Source organism: Oncorhynchus masou, chromosome 28, assembly GCF_036934945.1.
Source record: "Oncorhynchus masou masou isolate Uvic2021 chromosome 28, UVic_Omas_1.1, whole genome shotgun sequence".
NCBI lineage: Eukaryota > Metazoa > Chordata > Actinopteri > Salmoniformes > Salmonidae > Oncorhynchus > Oncorhynchus masou.
The window spans coordinates 56,834,032-56,852,136 of NC_088239.1; the positions used below are offsets into that span (position 1 = coordinate 56,834,032).

The following is an 18,105-nucleotide window of genomic DNA, read 5'->3' on the forward strand; positions in this document are numbered from 1 at the left end:
ATAAAGCACAGGATGGATTGAATATACTTGAACCGCCCTAGAGACTGGTCCACCCTGCCCCATGTCTGTTAGATAAGCGGCCAGAAAGCAGCAGGCTTCATTCTCCCTACCTCCCTGGGATCCAGAATACAAATGCGGGACAAGCCTCCAGTTTCTGTGAACTTTGTGGAACAAAGAGATTGAGGAAGGCATCGATCAGTGGGTGGTTGGAGGCTACGAGACACGCATGGAGAATGATTTCCTCAATGAGCCAGGAGGGGCGGGTGGATGCGGGAGTTGCTGTGTGAATATGACCGTTTAAAGGGGGCTCGTACAAACAACGCTCCTTTATTGTTTCTCAGTTATTTGCTGAGGCAGACTTCCTCCTCTCTTTATCCGGTTATTCAGGGACTCACGTGACCTCTCCCTCTACCTCTCTCTCCCTCCCTCTCTCACTTTCCATCGCTCTGCCTCAGTAAACACATCACATCAACATTCAAAATACATATTCCAGACACCCCGAGGCCACCGTGTGAAAATCGAGGGAGATTTGCAAACAGTGTGGTTCTTCTTACACAACAGGAGACAACCAGACCGCGGATGGATGGAGAAAGAGAGAGAGGGATAAAACATCTGATGTTGAATCACCTCCGGGAGGTGTCTGTCCATAAGAACGTTGCCTGCATGCAAATAAAACTGCCTAGCTTGCCTGTCATGAAATCAAGCTCCTGTGCCATACACTCTTTATTCTCAAATTACAAGCGGTCTAGTCTGTAAAGATGGATAATTATGGTGCAAATCCTCCCCTTGGTTTCAGAGATATGATGTGATCTCACCCCAATTTTTGTGGGGTGGGTTTTGCAATGCGGGCTGAAGCTCGTCTGGTACAATTTCCTATCATCTTTAGTCCATTTGGATGTAGATGAATCCTCCATAGGGGTTAGTGTACTGCAGCTCAGACAGACAGTGATGCTATATACCCCAGGTAGTATGAGGAAGCTCCGGGTCACAATAACAAGAGAGATGGGAGAAACAAACTGGTAAGGGAAGGAATTATCCACACAACTCCTGCCTGCCAGACAACCCAGATCTGAGCAATTTCAGAGGCCGTAGAGTACTGCATGTTTGGATACCGGCATGGCAGTTAGAGTTGTGTGCACTCAGAGAGCAAAAGAGTGCTGCTGGTCTGAATGCTGTCTCAATACCCCTGGGCCAGCAATCAGAACTGTACCAGTCTCATTCAGTGTAAAATAGCAAAAGCGGGCATGTGACTGGCCTGATGAGTCTGTCGCTAGGGGTGGCTAGGGTCAGCATCTAGTCTATTAGGGGTGGTTAAAATCAGAATTGTAAGGGATTGTAAAGTGCTATACGTGTGACTGAAAGGAGTTTGGTGTAGTTGTGAGTGACAGAGTGAGTGCATCTGTGTGTGTGTGTGTGTGTGTGTTTTTGTGTGTTCGTGCATGCGTGTCTGTTTGTGTGTTCATCCCTGTATGTTAATGCCGGGGGTCTGTGTGGCGGTGACTTGGTGGCTGTGCCAGGGTCTCAGGCTGCTCTGTCATGGCATCTGTGCAGCCTTTGATCTCAGTAGGCAGAAACAAACAGGGGTGATTTGGCTGACACTTACAGGGCCTGTTCAAATCCTGTTGCCTTCATCTGTCCTGCTGTCTCACTTTTGTCTGTCTGAGGGAGGGAAAGAGAGAAATACTGTATCCAGCTGACAAAGGCTTGGTGGACACAATGAATAGTGTGTTCGTGCATGCTTTGCCCTATTTTGGGGGTCATATACAGTACATTAAATCATGCTGTCTGTAATAGCAATATAATAATTGTTTGGTTCTGTCAGAATTAGAAATGATAATGGCATAATTACAAAACCTAATATCCAATATACAGTAAGTAAGGGATAAATGCAGATGTTCTGTACAATATCTTTGAAATAGTTGCAAGAAAATGTACAGAACAGAGGTGTTTATTCCGCTTTTACCACAGTTGCTAAATAAAACAATACTAAAGCACACATTTACCTGTAGAAGCATTGATATTTTTATATTTCTAAGTAAATTCATACTTTTTCATTCTCCCACCAAACCTCGTTGTTAGCTCGTTGCCAGAGACGCAACCCAGTTGTTCATTCTTTTTGTTCTATATACAGTATATGGACATGACCCAGTCATTCATTGCTGGCTGGCAACTTTCTTATCCCTTTGCTTGCTACAGTAGCTAGCCAACTACTGCTAACACAGTCGTGTCAAACATTGCAGACAAAATAACAGCAAAGTAGCTGCAATTGCATTTGTTTAAGCTGTTTTCTAGTGATTTGGATACATTCATAACAATGAGCTGATGATGCTCAATTTCGCCTGGTATAGAACATGTCTCTCGACAGGACACTGTTCATTACAGTCAGAGGCATCATGTCCATAGGGGGCACAGTGGCACGTGCCCCCCTCAGATGTGTCCTGATTAAACCCTCTAGAGCAGTCGTCGCCAACCTTTTCTGAGTCAAGATCACTTTCTGTGTCAAAATGCAAGACGAGATCTACTGCTCAGCTTTTCTTTAAACATTACTTGAAAAACACAAGTCTGTGCAACATTAACCTATTAAAAACAGTACTGTAGTGTAGCAAGGAGGTTTGTGGAGAAGCTATAGGCCCAATCCCCAAAAAATATAAAAAATTAAATAAAATCCAGTGCCGACAGAGATGGCCGCCTCGCTTCGTGTTCCTAGGAAACTATGCAGTATTTAGTTTTTTATGTGTTATTTCTTTCATTGTTACCCCAGGAAATATGAGGTTTTATTACATGCAGTCGGGAGGAACTATTGGATATAAGAGCAACGTCAACTTACCAACATTACGACTTGGAATACGATTTTTCCGAAGCGGATCCTCTGTTTGGTCCACCACCCAGGACAATGGATCGGATCCCATCAGGCGACCCAAAACAACGGCGCCGCAGAAGGGGCAGACTGAGCGGTCTTCTGGTCAGGCCCCGTAGATGGGCACATTGCGCACCGCTCCTGAGCATACTACTTTCCGAGCAAGGGTTGCCTTCCAGAGAGACATCAGCGATTGCAACGTTCTTTGTTTCACGTAAATATGGCTCACTCGGGATATGTTATCAGACTCGGTAAAACAACCTGGTTTCTTCACGCATCGCGCCGACAGAAACTAACATCTCTCTGGTAAGAAGAAGGGCGGGGGTGTATGCGTTATGATTAACGAGACGTGGTGTGATCATCATTTGACTCTATGTAAACTGGAAACCACATATCCCGAGGCTGCATTTATTGTAGCTGTGGATATTGACAAGACTAATCTGAAAACAAGGCTCAGCATATCGAATGCAAAACCCGGGCTGGCAAAACCCTGGATCATTGTTATTCTAACTTCCTCGATGCATATAAAGCCCTCGCCCACCCTCCTTTCGGAAAATCTGACCACGACTCCATTTTGTTGCTCCCAGCCTATAGACAGAAACTAAAACAGGAAGTGCTAGTGCTCAGGTCTGTTCAACGCTGGTCCGACCAATCAGATTCCACGCTTCAAGATTGCTTCGATCACGTGGACTGGGATATGTTCCGTATAGCGTCGGACAACAACATTGATGAATACGCTGATTCGGTGAGGGAGTTTATTAGCAAGTGCATCAGTGATGTTGTACCTGACTAACCTCTAGCTACTTTAATAATTAAAAAATGTATGTAATAAATGTATCAGTAGCCACTTTAAACAATGCCACTTTATATAATGTTTACATACCCTACATTACTTATCTTATATGTATATACTGTACTCTATACCATCTACTGCATCTTACCTATTGTCGTTCAGCCATCGCTCATTCATATATTTTTATGTACATATCCTTATTCATTTCTTTACACTTGTGTGTATAAGGTAGTTGTTGTGAAATTGTTAGGTTAGATTACTTGTTAGATATTACTGCATCGTCAGATCTAGAAGCACAAGCATTTTGCTACACTTGCATTATTAACATCTGCTAACCATGTGTATGTGACCAATACAATTTGATTTGATTTTGATTTACATTATCACCGCATGTTGGCTTTGTTCCAATGCATTGTTGTTCGTACCATTTAAAAATATATTTCAAAATTTGAGGTACAGTAAGGGTGGATATGATCAGACCTGTAATATATCAGTTGTTGTATTACCTGTGAGGCAAAGCTGAGTGAGAATACATTTCAATCATATTTAAATTTTCCTGGGCTGATGGGGAGGGGGGTGTTCTACTACGCTAACATATGGAATTTCTTTAAGATGGTCATACCAACGATCCTTTAGATATTTGATTTCGAAATTTTAGGTATGAAAATATATTTATAATACATGATGAAACATTGAATTTGGCCTTACTGCTACTTCCATATATACTTCCATTCATTTTTTAAAACTAGTACTGGGCTATCTGTGAGGCTATCCATAAAGGGGTCATAATAGTTTGCAGGCCAAACCGTTTGGACGCTACAGACGTTTTCGTGATGAGACCGATTTTCTGGATGTCTCATGGTCTGACAAACACCTCTCAAGCTCTGCCACCTTTCACCACAGATGCAGAAGTCCAACATCGGCGGATGTGGTGGACTGAGATGCAGCCTATGCAAAAAACAGATATCTATAGCTGAAACGTACTGATTGTTATGGGAATGTTTTTCTTGTGCTAATTAGATTTCTGCGTGGACCTGGAAATTGACTCAAGGTTTAAATATTACTAGCCACCAAGCAATTTTATGAAGTTGGCTTTAACTAGCCCAGATGGGTTCCCAATCTTCCAACCTCATAACTAGCTACCAAGAAGCCATTTCAGCTTATCAAGTTAGAGTAGCTAGCTTGTTTAACTCTCTTAGCTGGCATGCCTTCTGGCAGAGTTGGTAGACTGAAAAGGAAGCAATAACTAAATATACTGAATAAAACACATATTTTTTTCAATCCTCTATCCAGATTTTAGCAAAGATGCAGAGAAGCATATTTAGTTTCCTTAAAAAAATAACCAATGGTCAGACGGTGACAGAAAACTCAAATGTAACGCCCAATCAGAAACAAGCATAAAAAAATGCTGTGGTGTTTGTAAGGGATAAACGCCGATATTCTGTACATTATCTTGGAAATAATGGACTGTCTTCCTCCTCCATTTGCGTAGTTCATTTTCCTAAGGTAATGTACAGAAGGGGAGAGTTTATCCAGGTTATACCACAGTTGCCAAAGAAAACAATATGAAAGCACACATTTACCTGTAGAAATACAAATAATTCATTGATATTCACATTTTTATAAGCAAATTCATACTTTCTTACCTTTTGGTTGCTAGAGACGTGACCCAATCGCTTGTTTAATTTGTTCAATATTTATGGACGTGACCTCCATTCATCCTTTATGTTCCGTTGCCATGCTCAATGGCAACGTCCTTATCCCTTGCTTGCTGCTAGCTAGCCATCTAGCTATGGCTACACAGTCACGGTCACATAACATCTGCAGCCAGAATAACAGCAGAGTTTATTCTGTTGCGTTTGTTTATGCTGTTTATCCCACTTATACCACAGTTGCCAAAGAAAACAATACTAGAAGCACACATTTAATGATAGAAAGAAAAATAATTTGTTGATATTTGAATTTATATAAGCAAATTCATACTTTCTCATATTTTGGTTGAAAACCCAGTCGTTTGTTCGATTGGTTTGATATTTATGGACGTGACCCAGTCGTTTGTTTTTTATGTTCGCTGGCAATGTTCTTATCCCTTGCTTGCTAGCTAGCCAGCTAGCTACGGCTAACACAGTCACAACCTCAGCAGAAAGAAAAACAGCAAAGTATATGTTTTCTATTGACATTAATTTGGACACATCCATAACAATAAGCTGATAATGGCCGGCTTTGCCTGGCATAGCTAGAAAAGTTTGCCTTCTCGTCAGGACACTCAACACTGTTAATTTCAAGGAGAGCACATTGCATTTCAAACACTAGGCTTGAATCTAGCTAAATATTTTGTCGCTAGTAAACCTGCAGTTTTGTCACAACACAATGCCACAGATGTCTCAAGTTTTGAGTGAGAGTGCAATTGGCATGCTGACTGCAGGTAGGTCCACCAGAGCTGTTGATAGAGAATTGAATGTTAATTTCTCTACCATAAGCTGCCTATGTCGTCATTTTAGAGAATTTGGTAGTACGTCCAACCGGCCTCACAAACACAGATTATGTGTAGGGTGGGCCCAGCTTGGGTGGGCTTTGCTGCCAAGTGGGTTGGCCTATGCCCTCCATGGACCACCCATGGCAGCAGCCCTGCCCAGTCATGTGAAATCCATAGGATAGAGCCTAATTTATTTATTTCAATTGGCTGATTTCCTTATATGAACTGTTGCATGTTGCATGTTTATATTTTTGTTCAGTGTAGGAAATATGTGATGATTTGACAACTTAGCGCCACTCGCGTCATGACTGTAACAGTAGGGACCAGAGAAATTCATGTTCATCACTCTCCGCGTTAGGTCATCAGATGCTCCAAGAAATGTCTCTGCAAAAACAAATCAATGCTAGCTAGCTAGCTACGTTTTTTCCTTGTTGGACCTGCGTTTACAATGAATCCAATTTCGGTTGGTGTGTTGTTGGTTTAGCCTTATGTAACTTTGTAGCAAATATGGTCTGCATCTGTAGGTGCTTATTTGCGTTATGATTGCAAGGTGTCCCGATATCTTACCCAACTGTCCCGTTATCTGTTTTAATGACCATTCTAGAATGCGTCAGAAACAAGTATTCAACAATGCTGTGGTATAAAAAGCCCTAGTTTGCCAACCACATCCTCATCCATATTGGAGAGAGCACTTTAAGGTACCCTTTGGTTTGTTCTCCATTAACGTTTTTAATAATACAACATTAATTTGGTAAGTGGCTATTTGTTAGTATTATAGTGACACATATGCATGCACGCAGGCTCTCATATACTGGGCCAGCCTCACACCTGTGAATCCCCAACACACACATACACACACGTACACACACAGGCACAAACACACGACACATTGCACACACACTCTAAACACACAAAGTTGGACGTGATGCATTCCGTTTCCCAGCACACGGGGCAATATCATTTATGAATCCCCTCCTCCCTATCTCCCCTCTCAATTATATGATGTATTGTTACGTTCTGACAGCCAACACTCAAATTAGTCTAAACTAATTAGCTTAAAGCAGGCCTCATTAAATTACCTGCCTTGGATTTGTCATTGCCATAGCATTTCAGGTTCGTGGCAAAACAACCTAAGTCACCGCCACCCATTTGTTCCAGTAACAGTTCTGCAACCATGGCAGAAAACACTCAGTGGCTGTAGTCAGTGTCGTTATGGATTTATTTTGATTTCGAATGCTATTGTATGCAACATCACAATGGGGAACATAGCATACAGTAAACCGTATGAGCATGGGTACTCTGGTAGTCATGGGTATATAGCCTAGCTTATATGAATGCAGATAGACAAAACTGGAATTTGGATGTGTCAGAGACTGAACTGATCCACAAATCCTACAGAATCATCACAAGTGAATGCATTGGCAGATATAATCATTGATTTGATGGTATACTGTAAAAGGAAAACCAAATACACATCTGCCAGTACATACTGTACATATAGCTGACATTACTGTACAGTAACTTTTGTATGCAAACAATTCTTCCCCCCATTTCACAGTAAAATATTAGACCCATTAAATGTTGTCTGCTCTTTTACGACTTGTTATTGTCTAATAAAGTGTGAAAGGGGAAGAATTTCTGCATACAGTAGCACTAATTTGATAGCATACTGTTGGTGCTCTACAGCCAGGGGCCTAAATTCTTAAATGCAATTATAGATGAAAATGGTTTTCTTATCAGTAACTAAAGACATGACTCCACTAGCAAGTGGGATAATAATGTGTGGTGACATTGTACAATAACTAAATGTATCATTTTAATAATACTCTGTCAGAAATGGTTTAAATTCTGTCTGGAATTATTATCGGCAGGGCAGTCTGGGACAGATATTCGGCCTTGGCATTTTATCTACACCAGCCCACATCACATTGCACCGCCATATGTCAAAGCCATATCATATAGTATCTTGGTTGTAAAATAGTTGCTATTGAGCTGAATATTGAGAGGAGAAATTAAAATACACCTACAGAAAGCTGAGACCCCCACTTTATTCGACAGGGACAATGGTTCCAAAGCTGTGTTTTTCCCGCAATTGCATTTTGAAATGTATGATCAGAAAGCATTTTGCTCTTGAGCGAGTCGGGGCACGGGAGAGTGGGTCGCCCATCACAGCAGCATGCCACAGCGAAGGCACAGGCACAGGGGCAGGGCAGACACTTTCATTATAGGAATCATGAAAGGGAAAGGGAAACGGGATACCAAGTCAGTTGTACAACAGATGGCGCCAACAGAGATGGTCGCCTCGCTTCGTGTTCCTAGGAAACTATGGAGTATTTTGTTTTTTTCTGTGTTATTTCTTACATTGTTACCCCAGGAAATCTCAAGTCTTTTTACATACAGCCTGGAAAAACTATTGGATATAAGAGCAACGTCAACTTACCAACATTGCGACTTGGAATATGACTTTCCCGAAGCGGATCCTCTGTTTGGACTACCACCCAGGACAATGGATCGGATCCCAGTAGGTAACCCAAAACAACGGCGCCACAGAAGGGTCAGACGGAACAGTCTTCTGGTCAGGATCCGTAGATGGGCACATTGTGTACCGCTCCCGAGTATACTACTCGCCAATGTCCAGTCTCTTGACAACAAGGTAGACAAAATTTGAGCACGGGTTGCCTTCCAGAGAGACTTCAGAGATTGTAACATCCTCTGTTTCACGGAAACATGGCTCACTCGGGATATGTTATCAGAGTCGGTACAGCCACCCGGTTTCTTCACGCATCGCACCGACAGAAACAAACATCTCTCTGGTAAAAAGAAGGGTGGAGGTGTATGCCTTATGATTAACGAGTCGTGGTGTGATCATAACAACATACAGGAACTCAAGTCCTTTTGTTCACCTGACCTAGAATTCCTTACAATCAAATGCCGACCGCATTATCGAACAAGAGAGTTCACTTTGATTATAATTACAGCCGTGTATATCCCGCCCCAAGCAGACACCTCAAAACTGGAAACCACATATTCTGAGGCTGCATTTATTGTAGCAGGAGATATTACCAAGGCTTATCTGAAAACAAGGCTCCCTAAATTTTATCAGCATATCGAATGCGCGACCTGGGCTGGCATAATTCTGGATCATTGCTACTCTAACTTCCGCGATGCATACAAAGCCCTCCTTCGCCATCCTTTTGGCAAATCTGCCAGCCTATAGACAGAAATTAAAACAGGAAGCGCCCGTACTCAGATCTGTTCAATGCTGGTCCGACCAATCTGATTACACTCTTCAAGATTGATTCGATCACGTGGACTGGTATTTGTTCCAGATAGCCTCAGACAACAACTTTGATGTATACGCTGATTCGTGAGCGAGGTTAGTAGCAAGTGCATCGGTAATGTTGTACCCACGGTGACTATTAAAACCTTCCCCAACCAGAAACCGTGGATTGATGGCAGCAATCGCACAAAACTGAAATCGCAAACCACTGCTTTTAATCATGCCATGCGACCGGAAACATGACCAAATACAAACAGTGTAGTTATTTCCTCCACAAGGCAATCAAAGAAGCTAAGCATCAGTATAGAGACAAAGTAGAGTCGCAATTCAACGGCTCAGACACGAGACGTATGTGGCAGGGTCTACAGTCAATCACAAAAAGAAAACCAGCCTTGTCGCGGACACCGATGCCATGCAACCAGACAAACTAAACAACTTCTTTACTCGCTCTGAGGACAATACAGTGCCACTAACAAAGCCCACTACCAAAACCTACGGGCTCTCCTTCACCGCAGCCAGTGTGAGTAAAACATTTAAACGTGTTAACCCTCCCCAGAGCATGCGCAGACCAGCTGGCTGGTGTGTTTACAGACCTATTCAATCAGTCCCTATCCCAGTCTGCTGTTCCCACATGCTTCAAGAGGGACACCATTGTTCCTGTTCCCAAGAAAGCAAATGTAACTGAGATAAACTAGACGTAGCACTCACTTCTGTCATCATGAACTGCTTTGAGAGACTAGTCAATGATCACATCATCTCCACCCTCCCTGACACCCTAGACCCACTCCAATTTGCAATCGCAATCAGACTGCACACTGCCCTAACCCATCTGGACAAGAGGAATACCTATGTAAGAAGGCTTTTCATCTATTACAGCTCAGCATTTAACACCATAGCACACTCCAAACTCTTCATTAAGCTTGAGACCCTGGGTCTCACCCCGTCCTGTGCAACTGGGTCCTGGACTTTTTGACAGGCCGCCCCAAGGTGGTGAGCGTAGGAAACAACATCTCCACCCTGAGCCCCACAAGGGTGCGTTCTCAGTCCTCTCCTGTACTCCCTGTTCACCCTACCATTGTTGGCTTGATTACCAACAATGACGAGACTTCCTACAGGGAGGAGGTGAGGGCCCTCGGAGTGTGGTGTCAGGAAAATAACCTCCCACTCAAAGCTAACAAAACAAAGGAGATGATCGGGGACTTCAGGAAACAGCAGAGGGAGCACCCCCCTATCCACATCCCATATAAAGCACCCATCTATCCACATCGATGGGACAGTAGTGGAGAAGGTGGAAAGTTCCTCGGCATACACATCACCGACAAACTGAAATGGCCCACCCACACAGCCAGCGTTGTGAAGAAGGTGCAACAGCGCCTCTTCAACCTCAGGAGGCTTAAGAAATTTGGCTTGTCACCAAATACACTTTTACACATGCACAATCGAGAGCATCCTGTTGGGCTGTATCACTGCCTGGTATGACAACTGCTCCTCCGCCCATAACCGTTAGGTTCTCCAGAGGGTAGTGAGGTCTGCAAGACGCATCACCGGGGGCAAACTAACTGCCGTCCAGGACACCTACACCACCCGATGTCACAGGAAGGCCAAAATTATCATCAAGTACAACAACCACCCGAGCCACTGCCTGTTCACCACGCTATCATCCAGAAGGCGAGATCAGTAAAGGTGCATCAAAGCTGGGACCGAGAGACTGAAAAACTGCTTCTATCTCAAGGCCATCAGACTGTTAAACAGCCATCACTAACATTGAGTGGCTGCTGCCAACATACAGATTCAAATCTCAAGCCATCACTAGCCACTTTAAACAATGCCACTTTATAATGTTTACATACCCTACATTAGTCATCTCATATGTATATACTATACTCTTACCTATGCCTTTCGGCCATCGCTCATCCATATATCCACGTCTGTTGTGATATCGCCTAGAATCAATACCAGGTCGGTAGTGATACCTTTAGCACTGCGATGCAGTGCCTTAGACCGCTAAGCCACTCGGGAGACCATCCTTTTTTCTCCACGAGAGTTTCTTGTGGAGAGACCAAATGGTTAAAGAAAATAGACAAATTACTGAAAAAGCTTCTTATCAACAATGGCATTATTTTCAATTGTCTTTTTTCTTTTAACTGCCACTAGTTTGTCCCCAAAACATTTACAACAAATACACTGTTCAAAAAATAAAGGGAACACTTAAACAACACAATGTAACTCCAATTCAATCACACTTCTGTGAAATCAAACTGTCCACTTAGGAAGCAACACTCATTGACAATAAATTTCACATGCTGTTTTGCAAATGGAATGGACAACAGGTGGAAATTATAGGCAATTAGCAAGACACCCCCAATAAAGGAGTGGTTCTACAGGTGATGACCACAGACCACTTCTCAGTTCCTATGCTTCCTGGCTGCTGTTTGGATCACTTTTGAATGCTGGCGGTGCTTTCACACAAGTGGCTCAGGTAGTGCAGCTCATCCAGAATGGCACATCAATGCGAGCTGTGGCAAGAAGGTTTGCTGTGTCTGTCAGCGTAGTGTCCAGAGCATGGAGGCACTACCAGGAGACAGGCCATTACACCAGGAGACATGGAGGAGGCCGTAGGAGGGCAACAACCCAGCAGCAGGACAGCTACCTCTGCCTTTGTGCAAGGAGGAGCAGGATGAGCACTGCCAGAGCCCTGCAAAATGACCTCCAGCAGGCAACAAATGTGCATGTGTCTGCTCAAACGGTCAGACACAGACTCCATAAGGGTGGTATGAGGGCCCGACGTCCACAGGTGGGGGTTGTGCTTACAGCCCAACACCGTGCAGGACGTTTGGCATTTGCCAGGACACCAAGATTGGCAAATTCGCCACTGGCGCCCTGTGCTCTTCACAGATGAAAGCAGGTTGACACTGAGCACATGTGACAGACACGACAGAGTCTGGAGACACCGTGGAGAACGTTCTGCCGCCTGCAACATCCTCCAGCATGACCGGTTTGGCGGTGGGTCAGTCATGGTGTGGGGTGGCATTTCTTTGGGGGGCCGCACCGCCCTCCATGTGCTCGCCAGAGGTAGCCTGACTGCCATTAGGTACCGAGATGAGATCCCCAGACCCCTTGTGAGACCATATGCTGGTGCGGTTGGCTCTGGGTTCCTCCTAATGCAAGACAATGCTAGACCTCATGTGGCTGGAGTGTGTCAGCAGTTCCTGCAAGAGGAAGGCATTGATGCTGTGGACTGGCCAGCCCATTCCCCAGACCTGAATCCAATTGAGCACATCTGGGACATCATGTCTCGCTCCATCCACCAACGCCACGTTGCACCACAGACTGTCCAGGAGTTGGCGGATGCTTTAGTCCAGGTCTGGGAGGAGATCCCTCAGGAGACCATCTGCCACCTCATCAGGAGCATGCTCAGGCGTTGTAGGGAGGTCATACAGGCACGTGGAGGCCACACACACTACTGAGCCTCATTTGGACTTGTTTTAAGGACATTACATCAACGTTGGATCAGCCTCTAGTGTGGATTTCCACTTTAATTTTGAGTGTGACTCCAAATCCAGACCTCCATGGGTTGATAAATTTGATTTCCATTGATAATTTTTGTGTGATTTTGTTGTCAGCACATTCAACTATGTAAAGAAAAACGTATTTAATAAGAATATTTCATTCATTCAGATTTAGGATGTGTTATTTTAGTGTTCCCTTTATTTTTTGAGCAGTGTACATATTGACATTGTAAAATAAGTAAAAGTGTGTAACAAATAGAATATTTTGTGCTGGAATTCTCATATCAATCACCAATGGTATTCACTAAGTTGATGGTTTAAATTTAGGATAATGTTTTGCAGCTTTTTCATTCTATGTTTTATTTAAAAAATCATCTTATTGTATTTTAAATATATTAATATATTTTACGTGATAAGGTCACACTGAGGGCCATAGATAAATACATACACATGTGATAATCTGAAGTACCCAAAAAGGCCACTAGATGTCATCTGATAAAATTCCATATATTCCTTGAAAGTTACCAACATTCTGGTAGTTTACTGGTAAACTTTGAGCGTTTCAAGTAATATACCTTCCATTTGCAACCCTAGCCCTGTCTCTTAATTTGTGTGCCATTTGTCTAAGACTGGGTAGATATAACAAGTTATGCATGGTCATCAGAGTATGAGCTGAAAACAAGCCCAGACTTGTCCACTCTGACCTGAGATCTGTCAAACAGACTTTTTGAGTGAGATATTTTGATTATTGAGACCTTCTCACAACCAGTGTCATGTGACCTCGAGAGCAGTGCCAATCCATATCATTATAAATCATTGTTAGCTTTAATGAGGTTTGCCTACAGAGAACCTTGCAGGCTGGTCTCATCCATGTATTGCCAATGTGTCTAATTCCTCTGATACAGTGGCTTTACAGTATTGATTGGACAGAGGTTAGCATTCAAAGCTACAGAAAGTCATTTCGATACACTTTGGGCCATAACTTTCCACATGAACCTAACCAATATATCTTGAGATAATGAATGTATCTCAAGGGAATGCTCATTTAAGGATATCACACCAATCTCGCCATATTGAATACAGCACTGCTCAGGTGTTTCAACGATCCAGGAAATCACTCGTCAATAGGCAAAGTTTTCCCTAGTAATTTATACCCAAGAGAACGGTAGACATTGCTTCCCCATGTAAACCTGCTCCATGCTACATCATATCATAAAGCAGCCTCTTAACCTTGTCTGGCACCAATTAGTTTGGAGAAAGAGAAGGCCACACATCCAGGGATGTAATTCATTTTCATCTGCTGAAAGGGCAACATTCCTCGTTAGTATGGAGAGCTGCAATCTGGGGCCTGACAATTCGGGGAGGAGGATACGAGGGGCCTGAGATTGGAAAAAAAGGAAAACAGAAATTAATACACAAATCATATCACATTGAAAACAGCCTTTCAGTGACAATGTCTTGTTAGTTTTCCGTCAACGCCGATTAGACAAATTATTTTAAATCTGTTTCACCTTCGCTGACACCCCAGGATTTAAAAATAATTATACTCATCATGTAATAATATCTCCCCTTCTTTCTCTTCCCCCTCTTTCTCTCTATCTGTCTTTCCACAGGTCTTCACAGAATGGAGCGAGAATGAACAGAGAGCGGCTGAAAGAAAAGCATGAACTGGAGGTTTATTGAGGTCATCTGCTTCCTGTTTATATGGGACCATATAACAGTTCAGTCTTCCCGACAGGACCCGTCCGCCGCCGAGCAACATGTTACCAAGCAGTTTGATTGGCTCATCTCCGACCGCGGACCTTTCCACCACTCTCGGAGCTACCTCTCCTTTGTGGAAAGATTCCGCCAAGGATTTACAACCAGATATAAAATTTATAGGTGAGTTCACTTTCATTTGTGCGTTTTGGTGGTGCTGATGTTGCAGAGGTTTTAAAGACACTCTCTGACTAAATGTTTTTTCTATTTTGAGTCCAGATTGTTGGTCTCTTTGGAAGGGACCTTGCAAAAGTGTACTGTGTAAACGTTTTGTGTGAAAGTGCACCCTTTTTACAGAGTTAGTGTACTTCCCCACCAGACACATGATAGTTGGGAAGGAGTGTCTTAAGATAAAGTTGATGGGATAGCTGTTTTTTTTTCAAGGAAGTTTTAGTAATCTATTTATAACGTTCACAGATTGGTAGACACACAATGCTTTCTTATCCTGTTCTATTGTGTGTCCCACCAAGAAACAAGGCACCAAAGTACTCATCTCACTGTTTGGCTGTGGTCTGTGTTACGGTATTATGGCCCAATCAGCAGGCTAGCTTTGTTAAGGGGATGGAGTGGATGTGCTGTGTGTTAGGCTGTGTGTCTGCTTAGAGGCAGGGGCTTAAGTGTGTTATAAATAGGTTATGCAATCACCAGCCATTGCACTTATTTGCCTAACACATTGTGGCTCAGATAATCATTCCCCAATTACATAGTTATGTGAGGGAGATGGAGCCAGAGCCATCCTCTCTGATTAGCCTCTCAGACTCTACTGAATGGCTGTGTATAAAAAAGTGGCTATATTAAGACAAGATACAAAAGCTGCATGGCTTGGCAGTCTGGATGAAACAAAACATCTAAGTACTGCATCAATTTCACTTGCTGTATATTTTAGTTCACTTTTTAAGTTCTCAGATTATAATTATGCAAATTTCTAGTAGTCATGAGGTAGTGATCTATTTAGGGCTACTGGGTTTGTTTGATAATAACGACCCAAAAATGACAAGCTAAATATTAAGCCTGGCTCAAGGCAGGGAGGTCAGTGTAGGATCCAATCATTTTATAATTACTGTTCTCCAAGTTTGGTTATATTTTTGTCTTAAGGGAAAGAATAATTGGCAACATGATATTGACAAATACTGTCTTCTATTCTAGAAGCATGGTATAGTTGTCAAGGATTCTAGCTAGCATTTTTCTAATGGGACATGGTTGCCATTCTCTTGACAGGTATCAGCTTTCATGTCGTATTCTTTCCTCCCTGCTACGTTACGTGTTGTTAAATACATGATCTGCCAGAGTTGGATTCCAAATAGCATCCTTTTATTTTCCCTCTCTCTTTGCATTGTAAATACCCTTAGAATTGCCTGACAAGGTACGGAAAATAGATACCTAGGAGATTCCCTTCCCTTTCAGACGGGTGTGCTTTGGTTTTCCTGCTCTGCAGTCCAGAATCCTCGAGAGAGAAAGGCGAGAGAGAGATGAAGAGTGAGAGACATAAGGAGACCAAGACAGAGACACAGAAAGAGAGACTCATCATCAACATGTTACATTCATTTAGCGATACAGTTAAATAGGGTCTCTCTCTTCCTTCTCTACTCTCCTTGTTTCATAGATTGCCGCAGCAGCCTCTGGTCCCCACAGGCTTTGCTGTCTTTATATTGTCACTTGTAAACAGATCATTTGCATAATATGTAGCTTGACAGCCTGGATAGCACACATACGCAGGAATCTCAGATGAACAGCCATCCATGGGCCCCGTGCTGCTGACGTGTGTGGCTTATGATGTTTGTTCGATTCATAAAAGAGCCAGTGGAGGCGGCATAGGCATTATGTGTTCGCCTGGGGAACGGAGTCTTTGGCATTGCAAGACAAATGTTGCGCAAGCAGGCTAGCTCCACTACCTCGACTACCTCGACTACCTCGACTAGCTCGACTACCTCCTTTCGTCTATTCTTTTTATAAAACAGTAGGAAGCATCAAATTCAGTTGTCAATGCAAGGTATCGTTTTACTTGTGACAAGACAATTGCATCTTGCATCAATACGGAGCGGAATCTCGTGCACTTCTCATTAAAAATATACTGTGGAAATCTGCAATCACATCTGTCGGACATCTGGGCCACTGTCAGACAAACCAGTCTGAGTCATCTGTCAACTGGATGCAAAGATGTAGTGAAAAACTTTCACTTTAGTCTCCGTTTGTTGGAAGAGTCTGATATACATATCCTTCATTTTGATGAAGAGTGGGCTGCTTTTGACAAAGGGCAGCCATGCCCTCCAGATCCTCCATCAAACTCAATGTGTTTTCCTAGAATATGCAAATGTAGAATACAAAATTTGGAATACGTGAATGACTGTGGTAATTACTTGGCTGAGCCTTTTATGTACATGCACCGGGTAATATAGTACATAAATATATACTGCCAGTCTAGTGCCAATACAAAACAGAACCCTAATATTATTATTCACCCTGTTTGCACATCATCCAATCCAGTGGCGGTAATATGAAATTAGCTTTTGCAAAAATGTAAGATGTGTTGTGAAAAGTATCCAATTATCTATGAAAAGTATCCAACTGTGGAAATGGCATACATGCTCCCAAGAACATGGATTATCACAGTTGGATTGTAATAATTCATGATAAAAGGTCAAAATGCCAAAGCACTCTTCGCTCTTCGAACCCTAAGGTTCCCAAACATCTTAGCTACAAACACAGTGCTAGCAGTTACAATATGCCACCTTTTCCACCACTTCTTGGCTCCCAAATGAAGCGAGTCAAGAAATAAATACGTAACCTGCACCAGACGCTAACTGGCAATGAAGAGTGAATAGCTTTGTAAATTTCCCCAAGGCTTCCACTGTCTTTGCAATTTACTAGATAGAAAGTAGTTGAATCAAATTTGCAGGGAGATAAAGTATCCGTTATCAAGAAAGATTACCCAAAGGCGGATCGCAGGACAATGTCAATCTGATCAGAAACAAACAAATCTCCCTAGTCTTTATTAATGTGAGCACTGTGCCTCATTCTGCAGGCCAAACGCATAGATTTAGGATCGCTTGTGATCGTTTGGCACACTGAAAAGGTCACCATCACTTGGAGCAAAAACACACTACACTGCAGGGCTACAATTACCCCACCCCCAGAGGTGTGTTTCTTCCTTCCCTAAGAATAATTGGAATCCATTGGTTAAGTAATCGGCTGCGATGCGGTAGTGCTATCGATTGCAATCTCTAAATCAAAGTGCTCTTTTTCTCTTTACATGAGCATGTACGTCACCTCCTGTACCGAGTACATCATACGCCAGATAGACACTTTCTCTGTTGCAGCGTGTTGCAGTTTTGTAGATTGAATCGGTGTTGACTGGGTATCAATCCATGCTTGAGTTGTAGAATGGGCTGCTTTCACCTGGCCCTGACTTCTTCTCTCTGTGGCCTATGTACT

At 42.9% G+C, this 18,105-nt stretch overlaps 1 protein-coding gene across 1 annotated transcript in view; it reads left to right on the forward strand.

Annotated features, from left to right (window-relative positions):
- LOC135517964 (BMP/retinoic acid-inducible neural-specific protein 1-like) overlaps nucleotides 1–18,105 on the forward strand; it is a 151,358-nt gene that overhangs the window by 16,444 nt on the left and 116,809 nt on the right. The window contains exon 2 of the mRNA XM_064942707.1: nucleotides 14,529–14,796. Within this exon, the coding sequence (XP_064798779.1) occupies nucleotides 14,579–14,796 (218 nt within the window). The 5' untranslated portion in view covers nucleotides 14,529–14,578. The remainder of the gene's footprint in view (nucleotides 1–14,528; nucleotides 14,797–18,105) is intronic.